The 25,387-nt window shown below is 41.9% G+C and overlaps 2 protein-coding genes across 2 annotated transcripts in view; both read right to left on the bottom strand.

Moving 5' to 3' along the window:
- The window catches only part of LOC310862874 (V-set and transmembrane domain-containing protein 2-like protein), a 32,741-nt gene extending 24,105 nt beyond the window's left edge, over nt 1-8,636 (bottom strand). Inside the window, exon 1 of the mRNA XM_083770990.1 lies at nt 8,362-8,636. Within this exon, the coding sequence (XP_083627116.1) occupies nt 8,362-8,479 (118 nt within the window). The 5' untranslated portion in view covers nt 8,480-8,636. The remainder of the gene's footprint in view (nt 1-8,361) is intronic.
- The window catches only part of LOC310863866 (keratin, type II cytoskeletal 8-like), a 442,956-nt gene that overhangs the window by 328,453 nt on the left and 89,116 nt on the right, over nt 1-25,387 (bottom strand). The gene's annotated exons all lie outside the window — the stretch shown is intronic.

Genomic DNA, 25,387 nt, shown 5'->3' with positions numbered 1-25,387 from the left:
TGTAGAGCAGTCATACAAGTGTGACCATGACAACACTGGAACGGCTGCTTGCTACCCACTGAATAAGACTCATTAAAAATTAAAAGACTAGAAAATAATGTAGTAAACCAAAGCTACATTGTACTGTATTTGTAACTACATATAGTACATGAACAAATCTAATACTGGTCAATCTCAAAAGATGCCATTCTTATTTCTTTATCTGAATGAGTATACAAAAATAAGATGGATTAATTCAGTCTGTAGGGTCGATCTGTCGACGTGTCTCTCTCTCTCTCTCTCTCTCTCTCTCTCTCTCTCTCTCTCTCTCTCTTCCTCTCTCTCCCAAGAGGGAACTTCTGCAGTGAGAGTATGGCTAAAGCACACGGCCAATTAGTCCATTCTGACCTGAGATCAGATTCATACGAGGTTTCCGCTGGACACACACTGGTCTGATTAACCCATTCTGACCTGAGATCAGATTCTAAAAATGTCAGTCGTTCTTCGATTATTGAAAAATAGCAGACCTACAAGCTCGTATCGCGCCACTCGGTGGCGCGATATGAGCTTGTAGATCTGCTATTTTTCAATAGCTAAAGCATAACATGATGCTAACACCAAAATGGGTGCCCGTTCAGAATGGGTTAGTATGGGCTACAGGCAAGTTTATCATCCAGGCTAGTGTAATGTTTTGTGCATTTTTTGGGGTCGGTGGGTTGTGGGGTTGATGTGCATGCCTGTGTTGATGTGCATTTGCAAGAAGTCCTAGAGCTAAAGTTCTAAGGCCTTTTTCATGCAAGCCTGACAAACCAGACTTAAAAGCATCTCCCTGTTCCTTTTTCTCATTCTAGTGGAAGTGGAGTCATGACAGCCCTTATGTTTCATAGAATAATTTGCTCACGTTTGATATACCTGCTTTGAAGAATATAGATCAAAGAAATATGCAATAGGGATGGATGATGAAAATGACATTTGCCAGAGAGGCAGCTTAAAACATTTTTGATACAGTACATAAGGCAGTTGTTTTGTTCAAGACAGTGTTTCTTCTAAATTAATTGGATATGCAAATGTTGCTCATTTTCTAGATGTCGTTTTAGTAAGTAAGTAAAATTGTTTTAGCATAACTGGTAGGCCTAATTTGCTTTACATTGAATCCTTTGCAATGTGACTGCACAATATGCGTACATCATAATGCCAATGCTGAAATAATACTGCTCATCCCTAACATGCATGGACAATTTTAGACTCAATAAATCTCAACACAGATGCATCATTGTTACGCAACAATTATTTAATGGACGATTTCACCCATTTTCAACCTGTCTTCATATAATTGGTCCTCACTAATTCTCATGATAATAGAGCGTCGCAGTCCCGCCCCCTTTCATGACAACGCCAGGCCCAGGAAATAATTCCCAATGCATTTTTCCCATAGACATTTCGAAACGTATTTATTTAAAGACCTTACAAAGCCAACTCTTGTCGTGACAAATCATGACAACAAACACAATATTTTGGACCAAACAAATAATTACAAAGAAGAAAAACAACAACAAAAGTGTTGTAACCTGCCGTTTTTTTCCTACTTTCTAATTCTGATGTAGACAGTTCAGAAACCTGCCAGTAACATCATCTATGGGAAATCGAAGCTAATAGAAAGTTAGCATGCGCTAATGGAAGCCATTGTTCTTGCTTTAATAAAAAATAAAAATCAACATTTTAAAGTATTTTTGGAAAAAAATGGGAAAAAAAGGTACCATATTATCATGAGCATAGTGAGGACCAATTATATGAAGATAGGTTGAAGTCGTCCTTAAGAACATTGTTAGTGTTGGTTTAAGTGGCACACACGCACTGAGCAGCATTACAGAAATCTCTATTGGCAGCCTAAAGGCTCATACATAGTCTGGATTTACGGTGGTGGGGTGACCACCGAACTACAACATGACGTCACTGAGGTGACCACCGAACTACAACATGACGTCACTGAGGTGACCACCGAACTACAACATGACGTCACTGAGGTGACCACCGAACTACAACATGACGTCACTGAGGTGACCACCGAACTACAACATGACGTCACTGAGGTGACCACCGAACTACAACATGACGTCACTGAGGTGACCACCGAACTACAACATGACGTCACTGAGGTGACCACCGAACTACAACATGACGTCACTGAGGTGACCACCGAACTACAACATGACGTCACTGAGGTCACTGACCACCGAACTACAACATGACGTCACTGAGGTGACCACCGAACTACAACATGACGTCACTGAGGTCACTGACCACCGAACTACAACATGACGTCACTGAGGTGACCACCGAACTACAACATGACGTCACGAGCCGCGGTGAAGAGCAAACCAACCGCCACCGCTCCAGCCCTTCTCTCTGTTTTTACTCACCACCGCTCAACGTTATTTCAGCTCCGGTGGTCAGCTCACCACCGGAGCGGTGGTCACCTCACCACCGAAAATCCAGACTATGAATAGGCCTTAAGTAGCCTACATACAAATTTCAACAAGGGGACGGCCAGTAAAATTAAAGGGTCATTGACACATTGCTTCCATTTTGTGTCACATCCAGAGGCGATAAAACAAGGAAAATGATTCATTGGGAACTGAAAGGCAGTTATATATACACGAAGTCATAAAATGCCAGTTAAATAACTTCCACCAAGGTGAATGCAAATAGCCTGCAGAGTCCCCGTGGGAGGAGGTATTTCACTAATTTGATGAATGGCTTTAATAATCAGTGAAGCCCCAAGGGAATCGTGGATAAAACAATAAGCAGCACTTGTAATGAATTAGAGACACACTGCACATACAGTATTCATCGTGATCTTAAAAAGCTTTAAATGTGTATGTACAAAACATAACTAACTGGTCATGGTTACATGTGTGCATGACATATCGGCGATATAGCTTTATAGCAAACATGGCCTGAGCACTATTATGTCAGGGTTATGGGTAATATATCAAAACAAGCCTCCATGCTCTGTAAGCTATAATTTATCAAACAATTCCAGTGTTGCATGACCATGTCTGTTTTTATTACGTTATCTCCTCATTAACAGTAAGGTAATAGGCTACAATGTTGTATAACACCAATTACAATTTCTACGCCGAGAAAGACCAATATGTTGTGCCTCAGCAGTTTTGAATCCTGCTATCATCCCCTCTTTAATTTGATATGGGACTGTTGTATGGCACAGTTCCTGCTGTCGACAGCTTCTAAGCAAATATGTGTATATAAACAAAAAAAATCACAATAACATTGATGAACAAAAATAAGTACTGTTAGTCTGGGAATCCACCAGGAAGTCAATAATAGTCTATTCGTCTCAGAATCAGTGGTGGGGCGAGCCGACAGGAGTCTCCTTGGGGAAATAATCGCTTGCTGCGAGACCTTCAGCCTCCATTCAAGGTGGAAGGTAAAATAATGAAATAAGAAAGGGGCCGATAATCAAGCAAGCAGCTGTCTGCCAGTTGCAGGTGGTGGGCTCTCCAGAGTGAATTTTTCATAGCCCTTGGGACAGAAGGCTCAGAGGCTATTTCCGCCTTGCCTCCCAATACTGTTCGTCGTACCCCAATGTAGTAAGTCTGGCTCGACACCAAACACTGGTGCTGGGAGCCGTCGGCAAGACTCGACACTTTCCTCCAACAGAACTCTCTGGGGATAAAACTAACATCAAGTTGTTCCAGAGATTTCTGCCGTGGAGAAGCCTTTTCTAATGGTTAATATCTGTTTATGAGCTATTCTATTCTATTCTTTTTCTTCTTCTTCTTCTCCTCCTCCTCTCTCATGACGTTATTTTAATGCAGTCAAATAGGCCTCCAGTAAAATTTGTTTTACATTTTGTTTATTTTAATTTTTTGACTTTCTATCTTTTTTGTTAGATTATATGTCCTAGAAATGCCAAGTGCAAGTGGAGCTTGGCCTCGCCAATGCTGTATGACAGGATCTCAAAATCCTAATGGTAACAATAAACTACTGTAGCACATGTCATACCACCAAAATGATCATGCATCAAATCATGTAGAAATGATTATTCCACAACCTCTGGATTACAAAATCACAGTCGGGGTATTTCACCATAAAATATCCCCTTTTTCCCCCCTTTTTTTTATCAGTGCTGACAGTGGCGTGCACAGATAGACACTAGGGGGTGCTAGAGCACCCCCTGCCCTTTTGGCAATGTGCTCTAAAAAAAAGAAAAGAAAAACGTTTTATTTATTTTTCTTACTTTGTAGTGTGTGGACCATGCGGTGACATTGATCAAATCTTGATAAAAAAAACGCTTCTACTATATTATTTAGGCCCCCCCCAATCTAAAGCTATGTTTCTATGTCAGTGGTTCTTCGATAAAATAAATAAATAGCAGACCTACAAGCTCGTAGCACACCACTCTGTGCACTCGCGCGCTATGAGCTTGTAGATCTGCTATTTTTCAATAGCTATAAAGCACTAAAATGGGTTCCCGCCCCCAAAATGCACTGCACAAGGTGCCCTTTTTTTCACTTGAGCACCCGCCCGGCCGCCCCTCTAAATGTCTGTGCACGCCACTGAGTGCTGACCCTCTCATGCAGCTGCTGGAGGTGATCCTATTGAAGTGCTCTCCATCCACACTATGGGACAGATAAGAGCCCACACAAAGACACATTCCCCAGGCTCACCTCTATACTTGTCACTTTCAGTGGACCGGCTGTACCTCCTTGCTCCTTGCCTTTACTTCTGCCGGGGATTTCAATTCCCTTAGAGCTTTATTCACCCAAAAAGCAAACCCATGATGATGATGTCTTTTCCCCCTTCTTTCTCTGGTATTTTAGCATCATTTTAAAGTGCTTCTCATTAAGCCGAGCCGAGGTTGTGAGCTGTTCATTTGGCACTGGAAACAAGGGAACGCATCTTGACGACTATTGCCGCAAACTCAGATGTCATGGTTTCAACTATCTAGAGATAGAAAGGCACAAGGCAGCATCTTTGGATAATGGATACACACATTTAGCCGATATCTGTCTTTAAATTAATCAAATGTCAGATTTATGACGGCCTTTGTTGCGTGTCACTCCCCATCTCTCTCTCTCTCTCTCCCTGTTTCCTGTCTACATAACTTCCGGTCTACCTACTGTACTATCAATAAAAAAAAAAAACAAAAAAAAAAACAATAAAGGTTTAGGGGGAATATTTTAATATGTTTTACTCCAATGTTCGCAAACATTACCAATGTAAAGAAATGTAAAGTCCTAAAGTACAGCATGGCAAAAATACATTTCTCTCTCTCTCTCTCTCTCTCTCTCTCTCTCTCTCTCTCTCTCTCTCTCTCTATGTATAGTATAGTATTGTATACTGTACATTGGACATCATTACAGGCTGCACAACAGAGGAAACATGTCAGAAGTACCATCGAGTTTCAACATGAACTCTTCCATCTCCTGTGTCCTCTCCAGCCAGAAAGCGTCTCTGGAGCCTTTCAGCCATCCTTCTCCATGCCTCTCGTATACTGGGACCACAACCGGGGCCTCCTCTGAGACACTGTGAGTGTCCAATCTGTTTGGCCACCGGCGCACAGTAAGAGCTCTATTAAACTGAAAGCCAATGCAAACCGCCTGGGCAGGCCGTCCTCATTAAGACGACACCAAGCAGAGGACTGGCAGAGGGTCCCAGATACTTCGGAGGCCTAATAAATTGGTATATGCCTCCAGACTGTGGTGTACACAGATAACGACAACGAACAGCAATGCCAAAGAATGGTATATCTTACTAGGCTGTGAGTGCAGGGATTGGGAGAATGGATTTGAAATGAAGCATGGGATCATCATTTTGCCTTATACTGCCTCTAAGGATATCACACACGCACTCACGCACACACACAAACACACACACACACACACACACACATCAGTCATACTACTGTAACTTCCTTCCTACCGTCTCCAATGTGTGTGTGTGAGTGTAACCACGTGAGACCTGACCCATTGATACTGACAAATAAGAAACATACTTACAGTAGACACAATGCATGTGATGTAAGGTGCCTTTTCTCTAGCTGATGCGATTGTTTTCTTCTTACTCAAACATGTAATTTAACATATTGGCAAATGGGTGTTTACCATACATCAGCTAAATAGGGAACTGGAGTGTAACGGCCAAATCTCAAAAACAAATCTGAAACAAACAAAAAAAGAATCTAACAACATCTCTCTGGAAGGTCTTCTACTGTACATGAAGGCTTAGCTCTGCTCTGCCTGGACAATTTATCAGCCAACCACAGTTTGGCCTGATAAAGACAAAAGTACCCTGGGGATTATTTAACCTCAAAGGATACTGCTCTCATTTCTGGTTTCCCCCAAGCCTGAAAACAAAAGGCCTTTCAGATGAAGATTGTCCTGTATCCTAATTAAAAAAAAGAAGAACAAGAAAAATAATCTATAGTAGACTGTAGCCATTATGAAATGAGTTTTCATTCTTATTAGTCTCCATAACCTGAGGCATTCTTCTTTGTGGCCAGTATAGGATACGGACAAAGAAACACAGCGATTACAGCCTATTTTAATTAACTCCCCTTGGGAGTAGTGTGTGCTAATTGATTCTCTAACCTGTTCGACATAGTCAATCCATTTGGAACCATAATACCCCACACTCATTTCTATTGATTGATCTAAAGCTAACTTGCTAAGCAGAGAAGGCTCGTGGGACAACTGGTGAGACAATGAAGTGCTTACCACAAACAATCTAATTAAATCACTGGAAAGTCTGCAGTTGTTTCAAATGCTGAATAAAATTGCTGCTGGGCTGGGTACACGTCATTAGACATAAAAACAAAACTATGCTATAAAGAAAATATTGGATAAATACATGTTGAGTTTGTGACAACAAACATATTTCCTGGCTAAATAAAACCCACCACCATCTTTGAAGACATGAAAGACATGCAAGCAGGCTACTATTAGTAGTATAGGCTATTTCATATACACTAAATAGCGCAAATGTATTATGACAATATTAATGAAACATCTATACAGCTATAGCTATTACGCATAAGTGTTATCTTGGCTGCAGCTATAGGCTGTATCTTCAATACAGGTTCAAAATGCAATTTACTCCACAATACTATTTGTGTCTATTGAGGCAATTAACTTACTAATTTAATAATCATGATTACATAATCAGAAATTGTCAACCCAAAGCCAATTTGCATTTCCAATTAGAACAAGCTAATCTTTAATATGGGGCAACTGGGCATGCAGTTATACCAGAGCACACCCCTTCACTTATCTTATCATCATCTGAACACCTGTCAATATTCCACTTGTTGGAGGCCACACGTACAGGATGTGGCTCCATTCAGGAATGCTCTGATATAGTCTTCCCTTAAAGATGAATGTGACTGTGGCTGTTTTAACATATGGTCCACTCCACTGGACTTTACCCTGATACCTGCAGGTCTTTGTGGTTTAAAGAAAACCGAATTATGAAGCCAGATAGAAAGGCTTGATTGGTGATGTCTCTCTCATGCTGCTTCCTTATTTGAAGTCATATATATAGGCTATGGACCCACATTTATTTTTAAATCTTGATGTACACTAGCCTACAATGTACTGTAGGCTACTGCTTTGTCAATAAACTAAACATTTGAGCCAACTCAGCCCATTATGAAATTCGCACCGCTGTACAGTAAACTACATGTCCAATGAAAAATGTGGTAAACCCACTGCACGTAAACCTGCACATGTTCAACAATGATAACAACATCTCAAATGTAATCTCAACTGTTCCCTTATAATCTTCAGAAACAGCATCTTAATTCCTGCATCCTATAATCTTGACCATTTCGAGTTGAACGGATCTTATGCGTGGACATGGTTTAGTTTTTACCTGGATGGTACCTACAGGGCTGTGACGACATATTTTTTATTTCATCCTAAAATTCTATTAATAAGTGCTATATGATCCAAAAGTGACAAAGCACAAATTGCTATAGCCATATTCTAAATCGCCTGCAGAAAAAATGGGACAAAAAAAAATAGCCTATTATTTTAAAAAAGTGTCATGTTCTTCAGAAGTTTTATGATGTGAATAATCTAGATTGCTGTTGCCGATTCCCATCCTATTTAAGTATAGCCTATTGGTTTATACCGACATATATCAGCATAATACAGCGTTGAAACTGTTAGATTAAGATAGCATATCGTTTACATGTAGGACAAAATTCACATTTAATTATCAACACAAAGATCGCATCACCACAATCGGAAAGACACGATGTCAACCCCACCCAGTCACTCGATCAACATCATAGCAAATAAGAGGCTATACTTTTTGCACCCATGACGCCAGCATTATTAGACGCATTGAGAAACTTACCATTTCCAGAGACATGATTGTCTATCTCGCCGTGTCCAACCGTCTTGAAAGCGGCATTAAGTTGAATATAAAGTCCCATGTAATGTAAAATCCCTATTATCACTCCAAACGCTCCCATATTGCTTCAGCTCGTATTTCGAGTGCTCTATGAAAATGTCACATTAGGCGGAGAACATTGATCAATATCCTCCTCACCGTTGTGTCTATCTGTCTCCGACAATCGACAGCTCTCTCTCGCAGACAAAAAGTGCGCTTTGACGCGCAAGGTGTTGTAAAGAGAGAGCTGCTGTAGTTCCCCTTGCTCAGTACTATAGGCACAGAAGATGCACCAGAGGCGGATGGAGAGACAGTGTGGAGACAGGTGCATGGGCTTGCGGAGAAAGTAAATTAGGCGGAGGGATCTCACATAATGATATTGTCACCACAGTCACCTGTACACAGAGTAGTAGGCATGCTATATGTCCAATTTATAGGTCCATTGTTTGGAACATATAGGCTATTGTTTATTTGTCAACACGCGCACGCACGCGCGCGCGCGCGCACACACACACACACACACACACACACACACACACACACACACACACACACACACACACACACACACACACACACACACACACACACACACATTTTAGTTCTTCATTTGGATCCACAAACTACAATTACTTTGACAAGGAAACAATTTTTTCTTCTTTACAAAACGGAGTCTTAATCTGAGCCTATATGCAACTGCAAGTGCAACACACATTTATGTATAACGTCAGTGTTATAGAAACAAACAGTTGTTCTACAAGGTGCAAGTCTATACAAGCACTATACCATTATAAAATACAAAACCGTTCCCAGGTGTACCGTGTCATATAGCTAACAGATGTTTAGTCACATGAGCATTGCCTCCCCATTGGCATGCAGAGCTTGTATTCTATAATGGGCATCGCAGCACTATAAGACAGAAATCGTGCCCTTGAATTTTAATGGTGATCAATGCAAAGTCTGGCTACCTATTTGCAGTATATGGTTGAATGCCCATGCATGGCATTAATACCACATGGGAGCCATTCATCATTCCCAAGCAGCATTATGTGAATCAGAGAGGGAGTGGCCCTCCATCTATAAAGTGAAAATATGAATCTTTTCACAGAACAGTATAGCCTACCACAAGCTATAGCTATAGCTTTAAAAGATGTGTTTTCCTTGTACTGTATTTGACGTATTTGTTACCAAATTCAAGGTTGACCCATTCAAAGCCACTGCGGACATACTGTATAGGAATAGGATATATCTGTAAAGACAAAAGACACTTTTGACATGTAAGCCTGTCTGAATTACATATTTGTTTCATGTTTGCCAACAGTATGGGGGCTACTAATGGAACCCAGTAAAACCTAAATGAAACACACGCACAGTAGCTATAACAATCAAAATGTCTTCTATATTAGGTTCTATATAGCCTTGGCACCTGCTTCTTCTCTGTTGGGAGAACGACTGAAGGAGATCTCCATGGAACTTATATACTTGCATTTTAGAGAAGAAAATGGTATTACAGTATTATAGTCACTATAGAGATTTATGAAGTTATATGAACATCACAATACAAACCTCAGTGGATGATGTTTAAAGGATATTGCTAGATCTCCCACAATGTATACTTTACTGTAGAGATATAGGCTAAATTGGTTCAGTATAAGGTTGTGTGCAGTGGCGTGCACAGATAGACACTAGGGGGTGCTAGAGCACCCTTTTGGCAATGTGCCCTTTTGAGAAAAAAGGGAAAAATCGAAGAACGACTGACATAGAAACATAGCTTTTTTCAGAAAACTGTCAGGATGTAGAAGACATTTTTAGAATCTGATCTCAGGTCAAAATGGGTTAAGGCAACCGGCCGGTTCCACGTGCTAGGTGCCCTTTTTTCACTTGAGCACCTGCCCCTCTAAATGTCTGTGCACGCCACTGGTTGTGTGTGTGTGTGTGTGTGTGTGTGTGTGTGTGTGTGTGTGTGTGTGTGTGTGTGTGTGTGTGTGTGTGTGTGTGTGTGTGTTTACACTGAATGACTGGTACGTTGCAGTGAGGCCATGTGATGGTTGAGAGGTATGATATGAACTGTCTCTGGTCTTGTGGAGAATACTGGACTACTCGCCCCGGTGCTTGCCCGTTTTTCCTCCCGGAATTTTCCCCAGTGAGGGGGATAACTTTGTAATATGCTATTGGCTGTTTGTATTCTTTTTGGAAAAATATAAAAAGATACTCCTGTGCAAGGCTATATTATTTGACTTATATTGAACTTATAAACAATTTAGTATTATTTAGTATATGTAAGATTTTGCCCCCTCAAATGGTACCTCGTCAGATAATCCCCACATATCCTACAACAACTTCTGTGAACAGACTTCACTGTAGTAGCTTTTCATAAATTATATTTGTACTTAGGCTGTTCTGCTGTCATTAAAGTTTATAGTTAGAGAAATTCAAAGTCCAGCCGTCTGCTGTCCAGACTCTCCCACCCCTCACTGGGGAAAATTCTGGGAGGAAAACAGAAACGGGGCGAGTAGTCTTGTTACCCTTGTGGAGCTGTCTGTTCAGCTTCATGGATGCGGCGCTTTTCAGACTCTGCTACACCATGCTTGACTGCAATGTAACAGTTGGAGCAGACAGTGTTGGGCATCGGCCTCCCAGGTCTCTGGATCCAGAGGTCCAGACCACAACTTTTAAGACTGGCCTTTAGTGTCTTTATAAAGTTTCCACTGGCCGCCTCTTGAACACTTGCCATGGTGTATGGTTCTCCGGTGTATGGTTCAGCCTTTCTGGTAGGTGTTCATGCAGCAGACATGACCAGCTCATCTCAGCTGGGAGCTCTTGAGCATGGCATCATTTCAGCCCTGTGGAGGACCTCGGTGTGACGGTGTCTGGGCCTTGTCCTTTCATTTGATGTTGAGCAGCCTCCTGAGGCATCCCTTGGAAGGCATTGTGCTGCTTTGCATGCTGGCTATACAGATACACAGTCCATGTCTCACAGCCGTATACAGCAGGGAGGGGAGGACAACAGCATGGTAGACTTAGTTTGGTCTTATATAGGCTGAGCCCTCTGCTGAAGGCGGCACTTCCATGGGCTATACGCTGTGCATGACATCCTTGTCAATATTGCCCACACGAGACAGGGTGCTGCCTAGACAAACTGTTCAGCATCTTTGAGGTGTTCACCATTTACGCTGATGATGGGCTCAGTGTACAGGGTTCCAGGATTATTTTTTATTTTTTTTAAAGTCTGTGCATGCTGTGGCAAGATTACTCATGCTCAGTTGCCTTTCCAAATTCCAGCTGATTGGAAGCATTCATTGAATGTCAGCAATAGGAAACAGTGGTTGTCTCCCACTTGAGGGAGGTGCATGTGCAGGAGGGGAGCTGCATGCTTAAAGCAAACATTAAAAGACTTGGCTGCCACATGACATCACAGCAAAAAGCCAGACGTTGGAGGGGCTAGTGCCCCTCAGATCACAGTGGAAGAGTGTTTGTTCTTGAGGCATGGATTACAGGAGCTCACAAAAACACTGATTAACTGTCAGTGACTAAAGAGGCTTCTGCCCACAGTCCTATAGTCTACACACCTCCCAGTCCCAACTCCCTCATCAGCCCAACAGTGCCATGCCATGCTGCCATTCCCATACCCTCCTGTGGCCACTCCTCCAATCTGCTAGTATACTGTATACTTTGTTGTCTCCACCAGGCCGAAGGCATGGGGAGAGAGTATGTTTTGTGTTTTGCACTCTGTCAGTCCGTGTGTGTCTGTCCGTGTGTGTCCGTCTGTCCGTCCGTCCGTCCCTTACCAGCTAATCTCTGGCACCGTTAGCACGGTCGATGCCAAACTTTGCACACACACTCCCTAGATGCCAATGATGAACCTCTGCCCCAAATTTTCCAGAACGGTTTGTTATAGCGCCACCAGGAGGCAGACTTTTGTAAAACATTTTTTTATAATACTAATAGGCTTTTTATAATACTTTATAATACAGTATATATCTCTATAGTCATGTGCTCAAGACGGATCAGTCCGATATTTCATATTCCATGCTAATACATACATAGTATTCAGTTCAGTACAGTACAGTAGAGTACAGTACAATAACACATGTGTACAGTACAGCACAGAGTACAGCACAGAGTACAGCACAGAGTACAGTACAGAGTACAGCACAGAGTACAGTACAGAGTACAGTACAGAGTACAGCACAGAGTACAGTACAGTGCGAGTATACAGTACGAGTAGTAAAGGAGTACAGTACAGTAACTATAACAATTACAGTATAGTTGCACCGCTCCGTTCACACGGGTGTGATTTTCTTCCCTGAAAACTGGTGGAGCTTGTGATGTGAAAATAGACCTGATTCTGAAACAGACAAGTGCGTGTACATGTGTGTATGTGTGTGTGTGTGTGTGTGTGTGTTTGTGTGTGAGTGTGTGTGTGTGTGTGTGTGTGTGTGTGTGTGTGTGTGTGTGTGTGTGTGTGTGTGTGTGTGCGTGCGTGCGTGCGTGCGTGCGTGTGTGTTTCTATGGGCGCTGTCCCTAGTGCGGTGCTGAATGGAGCAGTAGTTAAAAGAACGTTAGGCCCTGGCCCTAATGGTATGAGATTTATTGTGACGTAACCCTCTGCCCTGCAGTGCTACTACACTTGTAGTATGGCGGCTGGCCTACTCTTCTCAGTCTTCTGGGTCTGTGTATTTTACGGCCATTTGAATGTGTTCTGAAAACTGGTCACAGGAAAGATGGAGAGACTGAATGAAGGACTAGTTGCACTGGAAAGTGTATTTGGATGGCTGGTGCAAGGAGAAGTCACCACGCTAAATATCATAACTGAAGTTGTGGACATTGAAGTGATGCACATCAGCGTCGGAGAGGAACAGGCACTGTCAGATCAGTTACGCAACTTTGGGGAAATCGAATCCCTTGGAATCCACATGAAAGAAATGCATTCTGAGAAGGAAGACATGGCAGTGTATCCCAAGCCGTGCATATCCACGGCTTCCCAAGCCGTGCAGATCCACGGCTTCCCAAGCCGTGCATGCCTATATTCCCACTATAGGCTGAGGAAGAAATGCCACTTGACAGTTTTCAAATCAGCCTCATGGTGGCGCTACAACAGGCCAAGTTGCGTCTCACACACACACACACACACACACACACACACACACACACACACACACACACACACACACACACACACACACACACACACACACACACACACACACACACACACACACACACACACACACACACAAACAAACATGTTTAAATTACTCCTAAACATTTTGCCAAACATCACACACTCTCCTATCCTCCTGGTGGAGACCTGTGCCCAGAAGGGCACTTTTTCTATAGTTAATTTCTGCATTTTATAGGGCTCATTTCACCATACAATGCATTTGGATGGCAAAAATGGCAGATCTGCAAGTTCAGTGTCTTGATGAATGAGATGTGAGTTTGCATATCTGCTATTTTCCAGCATAGGACCGTTGCACAGTGAAGTATAAACAGGAGCATAATATCCACGGACATCCCAAGCCAGTGTTCATTCAGTAACAGTATTCAGAAAACGAACCATATTCTATGTTTTAATTTACCATTTATATATTTGACAAAACCGTATATTCTGAATACTGTTTGTCAAATACGAAATTAGAATTCAAATGGCCGTAAAATACACGGACCCTTCTCCTTCTGGTAGCATTTATGGTTGGTCTGGGGACTGCATGGGCTGTTGGCCCTGTATTAATTCCTAGGTGAGCACATGTGAGCAGGGCGGGGCATGCACTCCACTGTTGATGGCTCATCTGGGTCCACTGTCGTATAGCGTAGCTAGCCTACTATACTACCGAGTTGTGAATTAATTTCTCTATAAATTGAGTTATGGTATAAGTAGGCCCAGATATGATTTAAGAAGTCGATATAGCAGCCTGAGCCTATACTTATCCCAGTCATTTCGCCTCCAGACGTGGTGAAACAGCATGGTGAAAAGTTGGACACGTTAGGCTACAATTTAGCTAGGAAGAAGACGACAAAATAAGGTAAGATACTAAAGATAGGGCCTAAATGGAACTTTTCTATGGTGGTTTTACTTATATTATTGGATTTATTAGGCTATACCCTTTCATTTCAAAGCAGATATTGACAAAATAACAAGATGAACAACATAGCTGTTACCAATAATACTACCAAAATTAACAATAGCAGTCCGCAGCTACTGTCATTATTATCATTAACACACCTGTGCTGTTTACATTTGCTGTCATGCTCTAGCTGTTCGTACGTGCTTCTCAAACGTTCTCAAACTACATCCATAACTTTGTATAGGCCTACTAATGGAACTACATTTTGTGTATATAGTCCCAGAGTTATAGACCCTCACGGGGCTAACCGGGGAAGGCTCACCCCAAAACACTTGCCTTCTTGGGCTCCACACTTTGAGAACCGTAGGCTACTGGTTAAAACTGTCTGCCTGTCATGTGAAAGGTTTATTGGCTTTCATATAATACAAATGTTTAAATTCAACAGGTGTCAAAACTACATTTTATTTGGTTATAGCCTTAGTGATGCAGATAGATTAAAATGGCACTTGGGAGTTGGGATGCAATTTGAATTCTGACTCTATTTAGACTAGACTAGAGAATGGGATGAGACCATGGGATATTAATAAGCCAATTATGTTTGGCACAGTGATGCTTCTACATTTTAAATGTTTCCTTCTCTTCATGTAAACTGTTTTATTTTACCATGTGAATACGTAGTTAATTTAATTAACTTAAAGTTAATTAATGTTACAAATTAACAGAATTAATTTTACAAATTAACTCAGTTAACTCAGTTATTTTGACAGCCCTAATTCAAAGATTTGCAAAAATGTTCAAGATTTTTCTAAAATAACAGATCTACAAGCTCATAGCTCGCTCTATATGAGCTTGTATATCTGTTATTTTTTAATGACCAAAGTTTAAAATAATGCTTTTTTTTTAGCTCAAATCTAAAATGACACCGATGCTCTCCTGGTCTTAAGCCAGTCAATCTAAGCTATAAAAGGGGCGTGACCCAAAATAAATTGCAATAGTAATCGTTCAGGTCCATAGGATCATCCAAATAACATTGTTGTATTGTTGCAAACGCAGTGAGCCACTTACTATGACAGCAAGGGCTGAATGTCTGTGTGTGTGTGTGTGTGTGTGTGTGTGTGTGTGTCCCGCTGTTACACCACCCGCCCGCCACCAGAGGGCGCAGCTGTAGCACACACACACACACACACACACACACACACACACACACACACAGGGCGCAGCTGTAGCACACACACACACACACACACACACACACACACACACAACCACACACACACGAGCTGCGTTCGCTTCCCGCGTTTGCGCGTCTTACTTGTATTGTTGTATTGATTTTTTTTGGATCATGGTAAATTCAGGGGTTGAAAGTTGGGGTACCACAAATGACCACAAATGTGCCCAAAAGACCTCATCCCATTTGTGACGACGGCTATGGCCATTTGTAGCCAAAGGAGTGTTTTTTGTCAAAACGAATTCTTGCAATTGATTCGGAATCATGAATAACCCCTAGTTTGACACGTCATATGCTACTTAAAGCATAATTATTATAATAACTTACTGTATATATAGATTTTTCTTTTTTTTTAATGTTTTTTTTGCGGCTTTCGCCTTTATTTTATATTTTTTTATAGAGGGACAGTAGGCTGACAGGAAATGGGGGAGTGACTTTCAGTAAAGGCCATCGGGATCAGGAGTCGAACCCGCGGCACTCTGCCAGACTCGGGCTACCGGCCAAGGCACCTGGACCGCTGAGCCACGGCCCAGGAGTATATATAGATTTCTAATGGTTCGCCAACGTTCAACCCTGAATTTACCATGATCCACAATCTTTAATACCTGTATGTTACCTTGGATGACACTAAGGATCATAAAAACTACTATTACAATTCGTCTGGGTCAAACATTAGATTGACTATAGCCTATAATGGTTTAATGAGTTTTTTGTGTGGACTGATGGCTATTGTGTGTAATGACTATTACACACATTACACACCTACTTTAGTTCAGACCTAAAGCACACTTCTGGTTGGCTGATGCTCATTGGCATCCAGTTATCCAGCAGGTCTGGGTCCAGTAGGTCTGGTCAGTAGGTCTGGGTTCAATAGGCCCTTTCAGTTATCCATCCCTGGTCAGCAGCAATGTTGACATTTTCTCAACTTTGACACTTAGAATTCAGCCCACACTGGCTTGTTGTTTCTCAATTATCAAGCTTGTGTGAGTGTGTGTGTGTGTGTGTGTGTGTGACTGTGTGTGTGTGTGTGTGTGTGTGTGCGTGTGCGTGTGCGTGTGCGTGTGCGCGTGCGCGTGCGCGTGCGCGTGTGTGTGTGTTGCCCTGGGCGCCACATTGCTTTGTGCTGGCTGTGTGTTTGCCCTGAAACATGACATAATCATAATCATGGCGGTCATTGGTCAAGCCTGTGTGTTGGGACTACAAAGCAAACGACGCATGTCGCATGTACATAAACGTTCAGATTTAAAATATAAAGTGCTCACCCAAGATTTTAGATTTTTGCTGGGTTTGCTATTGGCACCCGTGCAATTATCCGTGTTGTTCACTAAAAAGCATTTTAATCTGACCGCTCTGTAGTCCGGCAGCCAGGCTTGTTGGGTTTTTATTAGCCCAAAATATTGTCTATGCGTACGTACATTCATGAATTCACTTGCTGACTGGCTGTCACTATTTAGATTTTTTATAGGGGTTTCTTGTGACCCTACGTCCCTACCATTAACATTCAATATAAGGCAACAATTTCAAACTTTCCTTATGCTTTAACTAGTACTAGCCCTTACCCGTTGTGAGATATTTGCCCCCCCCCCCCTTGTGGCCATGGGGGGTACTGCGCCCGGGTGCGTTTGTAATTGACTAATAAATTCATTAATAATCATTAATGTGTGGGAGTGATTGGTGCAGGCAGTAAGGAGCTACGGCAGTCACAGTGACACACAGACACACACAGACATTGTTAGAATTATAGTATGATGAATTGATGATGATGTGATATGTCAACCTAGGGGGTTTTCATGAGTTTTAATCGATCGAAAAAAAAACAATCCTTGGGCTAAAAATATATAGCCGTCATGACAATGTGATGAGATCAGCACAAATGTGATGAGGTCAGCACATTTTGGGCACATTTGGGCCAGTGCCTGCCTCTGATTGGCCTACCGACACTGCCGGTCTTGACTGTCCTCCCTCCGAGGTGGATATAGCACGGTATGATACAAGAGATCTGTCTGTAACTTGTACGTTTTATTTTTGTAGAAGAGGCAAACTAATATTGTTTATGCCGTTTGCTTTGATGGAATAATTGATTGAACATTCACACCGTAATATGATTTGATTTGGGTGTGTATGTGTTGATTATTGTGTAATTTATTTGTATGTGTAAACTTGAAACATTATTGTACTGTATAAAGGTCTCTTTTCCCTTCACCTTTATCCCTTTTAGTATAATATAGTATTAGTTTATTATAATTAGATTAATACACGATAATCAACACTATTTAGAACACACCCAAATCAAATGTGTTCAATTATTCCATCAAAGCAAATGGCATAGGTACAGGCACAGGTTTGACCCTGGCTCCTCGTGGCTGTGTTCTGCTCAGGTTGGAACTTGACCAGAATGGAGTAGAGCAGAGCCTTCATATGTACTGTATCATTGGTAACACCTGTGAAGGAAGTAAGAGGACCAATGTCTTTCCAAGATGGCAATATACTACACTACAGTATAAGCCTAATGAAGAGCACCCATTTTCAACCTTCATCTTCATATAATTGGTCCTAATTCTCATTATTATAAGATGGCAACAATTCTGTCTACTCACTTTGTCTGCATCTCATTGGTAGGATGTGTGGACAGTTCAGAAATCTGGCTACCAGTGACCTCATCATCAATGAGGATGCCAAGCTAATAGAAACGGCAACCTTTTTCCCCCTGGTAAGTTTGCATGCCGAAAAATAAAAACCATTGTTGCCGCAAACCAAAAAACTGCAGAAGATGTCACTGGTTGGCATTATTGTGCATTATCCACGTCCCTCCTCTGTGATACAGAGTAGATCGAAATGGTCATAGTAACATCTCATAATGAACATTAGTGAGTACATACTGTAGATTGAAAATGGGTGAAGTGGTCCTTTAGCCAAGAAGAAATGTGTGATAAATGATGTGTGATAAATGAGTCAAACAGGTCACTGTGTGTGTAATCCACCCATTTTAATTTTCTGTCCTCATGATCATTAGTTTTGTATAAATAGGCATGTTGGGAGTATAATTAAGCATCATGGGGGATCCAACTATTTCTTATGTTGACAAATTTCCATCTGGGCGAGTTGTTTGCTTGTGGATTAAATTCCCTGCATCTTAGATTATCTGACTAAACGTTGCCATTTGACAGTAGTAATTGATCTGAATAGAGAATGACTGTCATTATTCATGTTGTCTTGGATAATAGGAATATGGCAGATAGGGCAGTATCAGGAAAGATCACTGCAAAATCGTGAGAGTCTATTTAACTCTTGAGTTTAAAATTGGACCCATTAGTCCATCTCAGAGTTAAATTGTCACTCTTGTTTTTTCAGTGTAACAAGGTGTCATAAAATCAATTTGTTTGCTGGAGCTCAACCAATGTACCGAAGCTCACTTTGACTTTGAGTCAGCAAGACTGGAATATGATCTGTTTGAGCTTTTTAACGTTTGGAATATCAAACAGTATATATAAGGCTGGCCGATCATTCGCTTCGAGTTAGAATCCCAAACACATACTAGAAATTGAAGCGTGTTCAAAAAGAAATTCCATTCACGGCTAGAAAACCGGTTAACCTTAAGGTCTCTGAGAAACGCTACCATTTTTGACTGAGCGTCAGTCAGGTCCAAAAGTGGTTCATAAAGCCATTTATTTTCCGTCTGAGGCTGGTGTTTCTTTCCGTTGTCGTCCTCCAGGTGTCAGCCCCGGGCTCAAGCTGGGGGAACTGAGGGTGGAATTGAAGCTGATGTATGCAGACACAAGGCCCTGAGAAGGACACAACCTCAACCTACCTGGTAGCTCCGGGCTCAGCACGTCCCTAACGTACTAACTACTTCAGACAACCATCCAACACAGAGAGACAACTTCTAAGTGAGTGAGTGTGCGTACGTGTACCGGTATATATGCTTGTGTCAGAGCTGACCGTTATGGGTCCATTTTCACTCTTTGAGTTAAATTAACACTCAGGAATTTGCAGCGTAAGGCCCATTAAATGTAAAATTAAGGATAGAACCTGGAGTGTAACTCAACCTGGCAGTGGATTTCAAAGCCGACAGCTTCCATAGAGGCTTCATAGCATCCATAATTCATTGAGCTTGCTTTGACATATTCACTCCTTTCTTCACCAACTGCAAATGGAACAAGAGCACTGCACAGTTCTATTTCTAAGCTAAATGGAACCATCTGCAGAGGTGTTGTTCTCAATATAAGGATCAAATCCTTCATTATCTTAGCCTTCTTATTGTCCATATGGGATTGTGAGTCGATTCCAGATATAAGAATAAGAAAATCATCCCTATCATCCCTATTATCCCTACATTAAGTAATTTGTTTCTTACTGCCCTGGTATTAATTACAGATAAATCTGATACCCTCCTTAATTGATGTGACCCTGTGAACTTTTTAAATTCTACTGAATCTTATACATGCATACTAAAAAGAAAATTGTAGTAAATGGGTAATTCATCTTTGAAATGGCCTGTATATATTCTGTTTTCTGTTTACCTCATCTACCATTTTAATGCCCACAGAACCAATTATATTTTGGCTCACAAGCACACAGGGATCTCATGTTGTACAGAACCTCATGAATATTAAACCAAGCTCCAAGCTTTTGGAGAAACCAAGTAACCATTGCTTTAATGCACGAGGTGAAATTCAGTCAAAGCTGCTTGCATGCTCAGGCATTCCAAGTGCAGCTATTTTGGATCCTTTACGCGATCTGCAGGGATTTAGCTCTGGAGGCATTTAAGTCCTAGGGCTTCTTTCTCCTCTTGCTCTCTCTCTGCAATAGCCGATCGCTTTAGCATGTAAATGACACAGGTATTGCCTCTGAAACTGAGGCCCATTTTGTGAGTCAAATGTTGGGGAATGGAAAGTTAGTTTCGGTGAAGACGTGCAGGGCTTACCACTCTGAAAAAGACTCCCTCATGGGGGGGGTCGTGTGGAGGAGAAAGACGATTTAAGCAGAGCGCTCTGGTGGGAATTCAGTTCTGGTCCAGGCCTGGACCAGAATCCGTTCCACGTCTTGAGCATGTTGTAATCTCAGTACATTAGAAGCATGACAGTTAAAATGCATTCTCCCAACGATCCCTCTCCTGCAACCATATTTTATTTACCACCATCAAAATGACGACTCTTCTGAACGAAATGTTGGATGTATAACTTTGTATAAGACATCTCTGATGATTTTCAATTTGAAATGAGAGATAAAATCAACGGTGTGAGTGAAAGTCTATCACTTCCTTACAAACTGTCAAGACACCAGACGGCAAACTGTCAACCAATGTTCTGTACATAGCTCTGATGGATATGACGCATTTGCCTGAACGTGACCCTTCATGGATGTTATAACGTAAGCGCAAGTTCCCAACACGTACGTGGAATATGTGCTTTCACACCCTAGCACCCTCATCAATTTCCCAGGCAGGCAGTTCTACTGGCTAGCCCATTCTGACCGGGCACCCATTTTGGTGTTAGCATCATGTTATGCTTTAGCTATTTAAAAATAGCAGATCTACAAGCTCATATCGCGCCACCGAGTGGCGCGATACGAGCTTGTAGGTCTGCTATTTTTTGAAAAATCGAAGAACGACTGACATTTTTAGAATCTGATCTCAGGTCAGAATGGGTTCATCAGACCAGTGTGTGTCCGGCGGAAACCTCGTATGAATCTGATCTCAGGTCAGATTGGGCTAGACTCTCTCCTCTGTCTCCACCTGTCATCTCACTGACCATTCAGGAAAAATTATATGATGGTAAAACCTTGCCACCATTTCCTGGTTCACTGGCTCCAGCGTCCCGCTCCACTAGGTCTTTGCTGTTCATTTCTGGGGCAATTTCAGCTTTTCAGACTGAAACGCCAAGACGTCAACTAGCAACCCCTGCAGCTGCAGGTTTGGCACATTAACCCTCTCTGTCGTTTGCCGCCTTCCCGCCGGAGCTAATGTGGCTTGACAGAAACATATAATGAATAAAGATACAAGGTGAGGTGACGACTATCGCATAATCAGGATTCATTTTTTTTCTTCTTCTTTTACATTTTCTTTCACGTCAACTACAATTTGGAGGCACAGAGAGTCTTGTTTGCCCAGATTAGTTAATCAGAGTCTATTAAGTCTCACTTAAAAGTCACTATCTAGTGACTTTTAACTATCTAGTGACTTTTAACTATCTAGTGACGCATAATATGGCGACTTTGGCGATTGCAGTAAGGTTAGGTACATTTTATACTTTTGCAAAATCAGGAGTTGGTTTGCAGGTAACATTTGGTTGAATTTTATGATGAGTAGTGCTTAGGCAAACAAGTTCACATCATTAAAGCACTTATGTTCACTGATGTCACTGACGTCACTGCTGACTTTTTTCAGGCATATTCCTGAAGTGACCGAAATGTTTATTTTCCTATAAAGGAGACTTCCATACTAAAAGGCTTTCTTACCTTTCTTTGTAGTTGTTACGTCCCCATCAAAGAGGTGTTATTTTGTGCAAAAGCTCCTTATTGGCTATTTCCCCTACCATAAGCCCTAAATGAATTGCATTGAATTGAATGGGATGTATGGGGTGTTGTGCTAATTCGCTTATTTACATCGCTCAAAATTATAATTTCTTTGTATATATCCTCTCTTCATAATGTAAATAATAACCCAAGCGGCACACTTTACTACTTATTTCGATGGAAATAAGCGAATTAGCACAACACCCCATACATCCCATTCAATTCAATGCAATTCATTTAGGGCTTATGGTAGGGGAAATAGCCAATAAGGAGCTTTTGCACAAAATAACACCTGGACCTCTTTGATGGGGACGTAACAACTACAAAGAAAGGTAAGAAAGCCTTTTAGTATGGAATTCTCCTTTAAAGGAGCATTCAGTGATTTGTAAAAAATCCGGTCCGCTCACATGCACACGCACTACAGTGGTCTGACACGTGACAGGCCAACAGCACACACACCAAGGCCAACCCCTGCTCGATCATGATTGGCGGAAGGCCACTCTCTATCCTGATTGGATGAAGGCTGTGCCACCTAACCAAAAACAAAACCTAAGGTTTTTTGACCTTAGGTTTCTGGCAAGCCACCCGCGTCCGAAACGGTTGAGAAATGACTGAGTTAATTACCATGTGGGGTACCCTCTACTGTACCCTCTACTGTACTGTACTGTCACTGTACTGACCCACAGGAATGCACCCAGGGTGCCAGCCCGATTCCGGCGAGCTGCCCTGCGTCCGAAACGGTTGAGAAATGACAGAGTTACCGTGTGGGGGTCCCTCTACTGTACCCTCTACTGTACTGTCGCTGTACTGTACTGGCACACCCGAAATCATCATATACAGTTAATTTGTGCATGTGTGTTTGTGTGTGTGTGTGTTAGTTTGCGTACAGGTGGTGAAAAACAACCATGCTGTTTTCGTGCTCATACCCACCCACCCACGTTTATTGACTGTATTCTTGCCTTGCTAACTCAAACAAGTAAAGAATGGAGTTTTGCATGCAGTACTACTTTATATGTAGTCTCGCGTACAGTAGCCAGACAACTATTCCACAATCTCCGAATGCTACAGTATATAGAGTCTGGGACTATAGCCCCCATGAGCTGAGTAAGGAATCTGCCATTTCCGTTCACGAAAATATATTTGAAAATATCTTTAGGGCTTATTTTTTTATTTCCTTTTCTGCAAAGCAACAAGCTATATATGCTTAGATGTTTTCTATTTATATTTGGATAATATAAATGCATGTAAATGCTTGCTAGTCTGTGAGGAGCTGGACAAGCACTTGACATATCTCTTAAGGCTATTTACACATGTTTAAGGCTATTTTCACACATGTTTAATGCTGCTCTTTAGAGCAAGCTTTTTACTCAGGCGGTGATGTAATCTTCTATGGTCTTTCTCTGAGGAGTCATTGGCATTTCAACCCAGTGGGTGCTGATTGCAGTAAATTGCTTTTTAATCTTCTAGCAATTTCCAGTGGCTTGGATTTTTTCTTCTTTTTTTTTCTTTCTAATGCTCTAACATTTAGTCTCTCATTGGCCAATGTGATGTCAAAGGTGGCATGGACAGCAACATGCAAACTGTATTCCACTATGGGTCACGGAGTTGTTACATGTCTGTGTTTGGAGAAAATTGAATTAATTCTGCACCGGTAGCCGGAACTATAGCGTGCATGGAAAGCGACAGGAAGAAATCTCGCGACTCACCATCCCCTATATGAACCACATCACGCTCTTATCAAAAACATTCCTGAGATTCCTTACATTTTGTGACATTAGTGTGGTATTTAGTTTATGAAACAATTACAATCAAGAAACGACAGAGATTCTGTTTGAAACAAGCCCTCAGAACGGCTAGCCAACATTGAAGCCGCCACCCCTACTGGTGGTCAAAGCTGGAACTGCAGGCGGGCCCGTGTATTTAGCACAAGTAAACCCGCACAGCTGGGGTTTAACATTGAGCACTCGTTAGCAATTCCACATTTTGCCAACCAAAAGTGGGTTGTCAAATCGGAAGAAATGCGGAAGTAGAGCGTTCTTCTGGGTGCTTCAAAACACAACTGAGCAACTTCCATTTAAACGAATAGCAGGGGGCAGGGCTGTCACTCTATCCTTTATAACTCTACGGTTTGGGAGGGGCACGGTGGCACAGTTGGTAGTGCTGTCGCCTCACAGCTAGAAGGTCCTGGGTTCGATTCCCGCTGGCGACGCTGTGGGCACTGGCGGTGTGTTCCCTCCTCCGCGTCATCAGTGCCCATACCCGAGGCGGGGGGTTGGCGAAAGGGCCTTTCTGTGTGGAGTTTGCATGTTCTCCCCGTGTCCCCTAGGTACCCTCACAAAAACATGCCGTAATCCTGGTCTCTAAAAACTACCTCCCCCTGGCCAGCCGGGGTGCCTGATGGAGGGGAAAGGAACTGGTCGGAATAACGTGTTCCTTCCACGCGCTACGTCCGGCCGGGGAAATTCCCCTCTGTCAGGTGAAAAGAAGCAGCTTGGACTCCTCATGCATAGAAGGAGGCATGAGGTCAGTCCGCTGCCCCCCCAGGTTGGCAGAGGAAGTGTAGCGCCCAGGATTACATTAGATAATTGGCACTGGGTGAAAAGAAAACTGGGTTACAAAATCGTGGGATAAAAATTTTATTAAAAAAAAAAAAACTCTACGGTTTTAAATGACCAAACCTGCCTGCTAATGATCACTTGAAGGCAGGTCTCCAATGTCCACAACACATCCCTCCACTGAGATACAGAGCAGACAGAAATGTGGTCTTTTATGCAAGATGAAATGTGTGGTAAATTATGTGATGGAAAATAACAAGGCAAACGGGTCACTGTGGGTGTAATCCACCCACTTAAAGTTTCTGTTCTCGTGATCATTAGTGTTGTATAAATATGCATGTTTGAGTCTAATTAATCATCATGAGGGGTCTGGAGAACTATTTATTTATTTATTTATTTATTGTCTTAACAATATTACAGACATTTGTTTGCCTACAACTAATTTTAACAGTGTGCTAGACATTACACAATCTCCTACAAAGTGTTATGAGAGTGCAATTACTGTGGATAATTCAGTATGAAGAAGTGCCACAATACTTTGAACAGTCAGCAGGTTGAAAACCTTGGACTGTTAATTACTTATCTTATCTAATTATCTTATCTTATCTTCCACCACTATAACAAGT

This window comes from Protomyctophum parallelum (assembly GCF_964188405.1).
Source record: "Protomyctophum parallelum genome assembly, chromosome: 8".
NCBI classification, from domain to species: Eukaryota; Metazoa; Chordata; class Actinopteri; order Myctophiformes; family Myctophidae; genus Protomyctophum; species Protomyctophum parallelum.
This window is presented reverse-complemented; position numbering and strand designations above follow the sequence as displayed.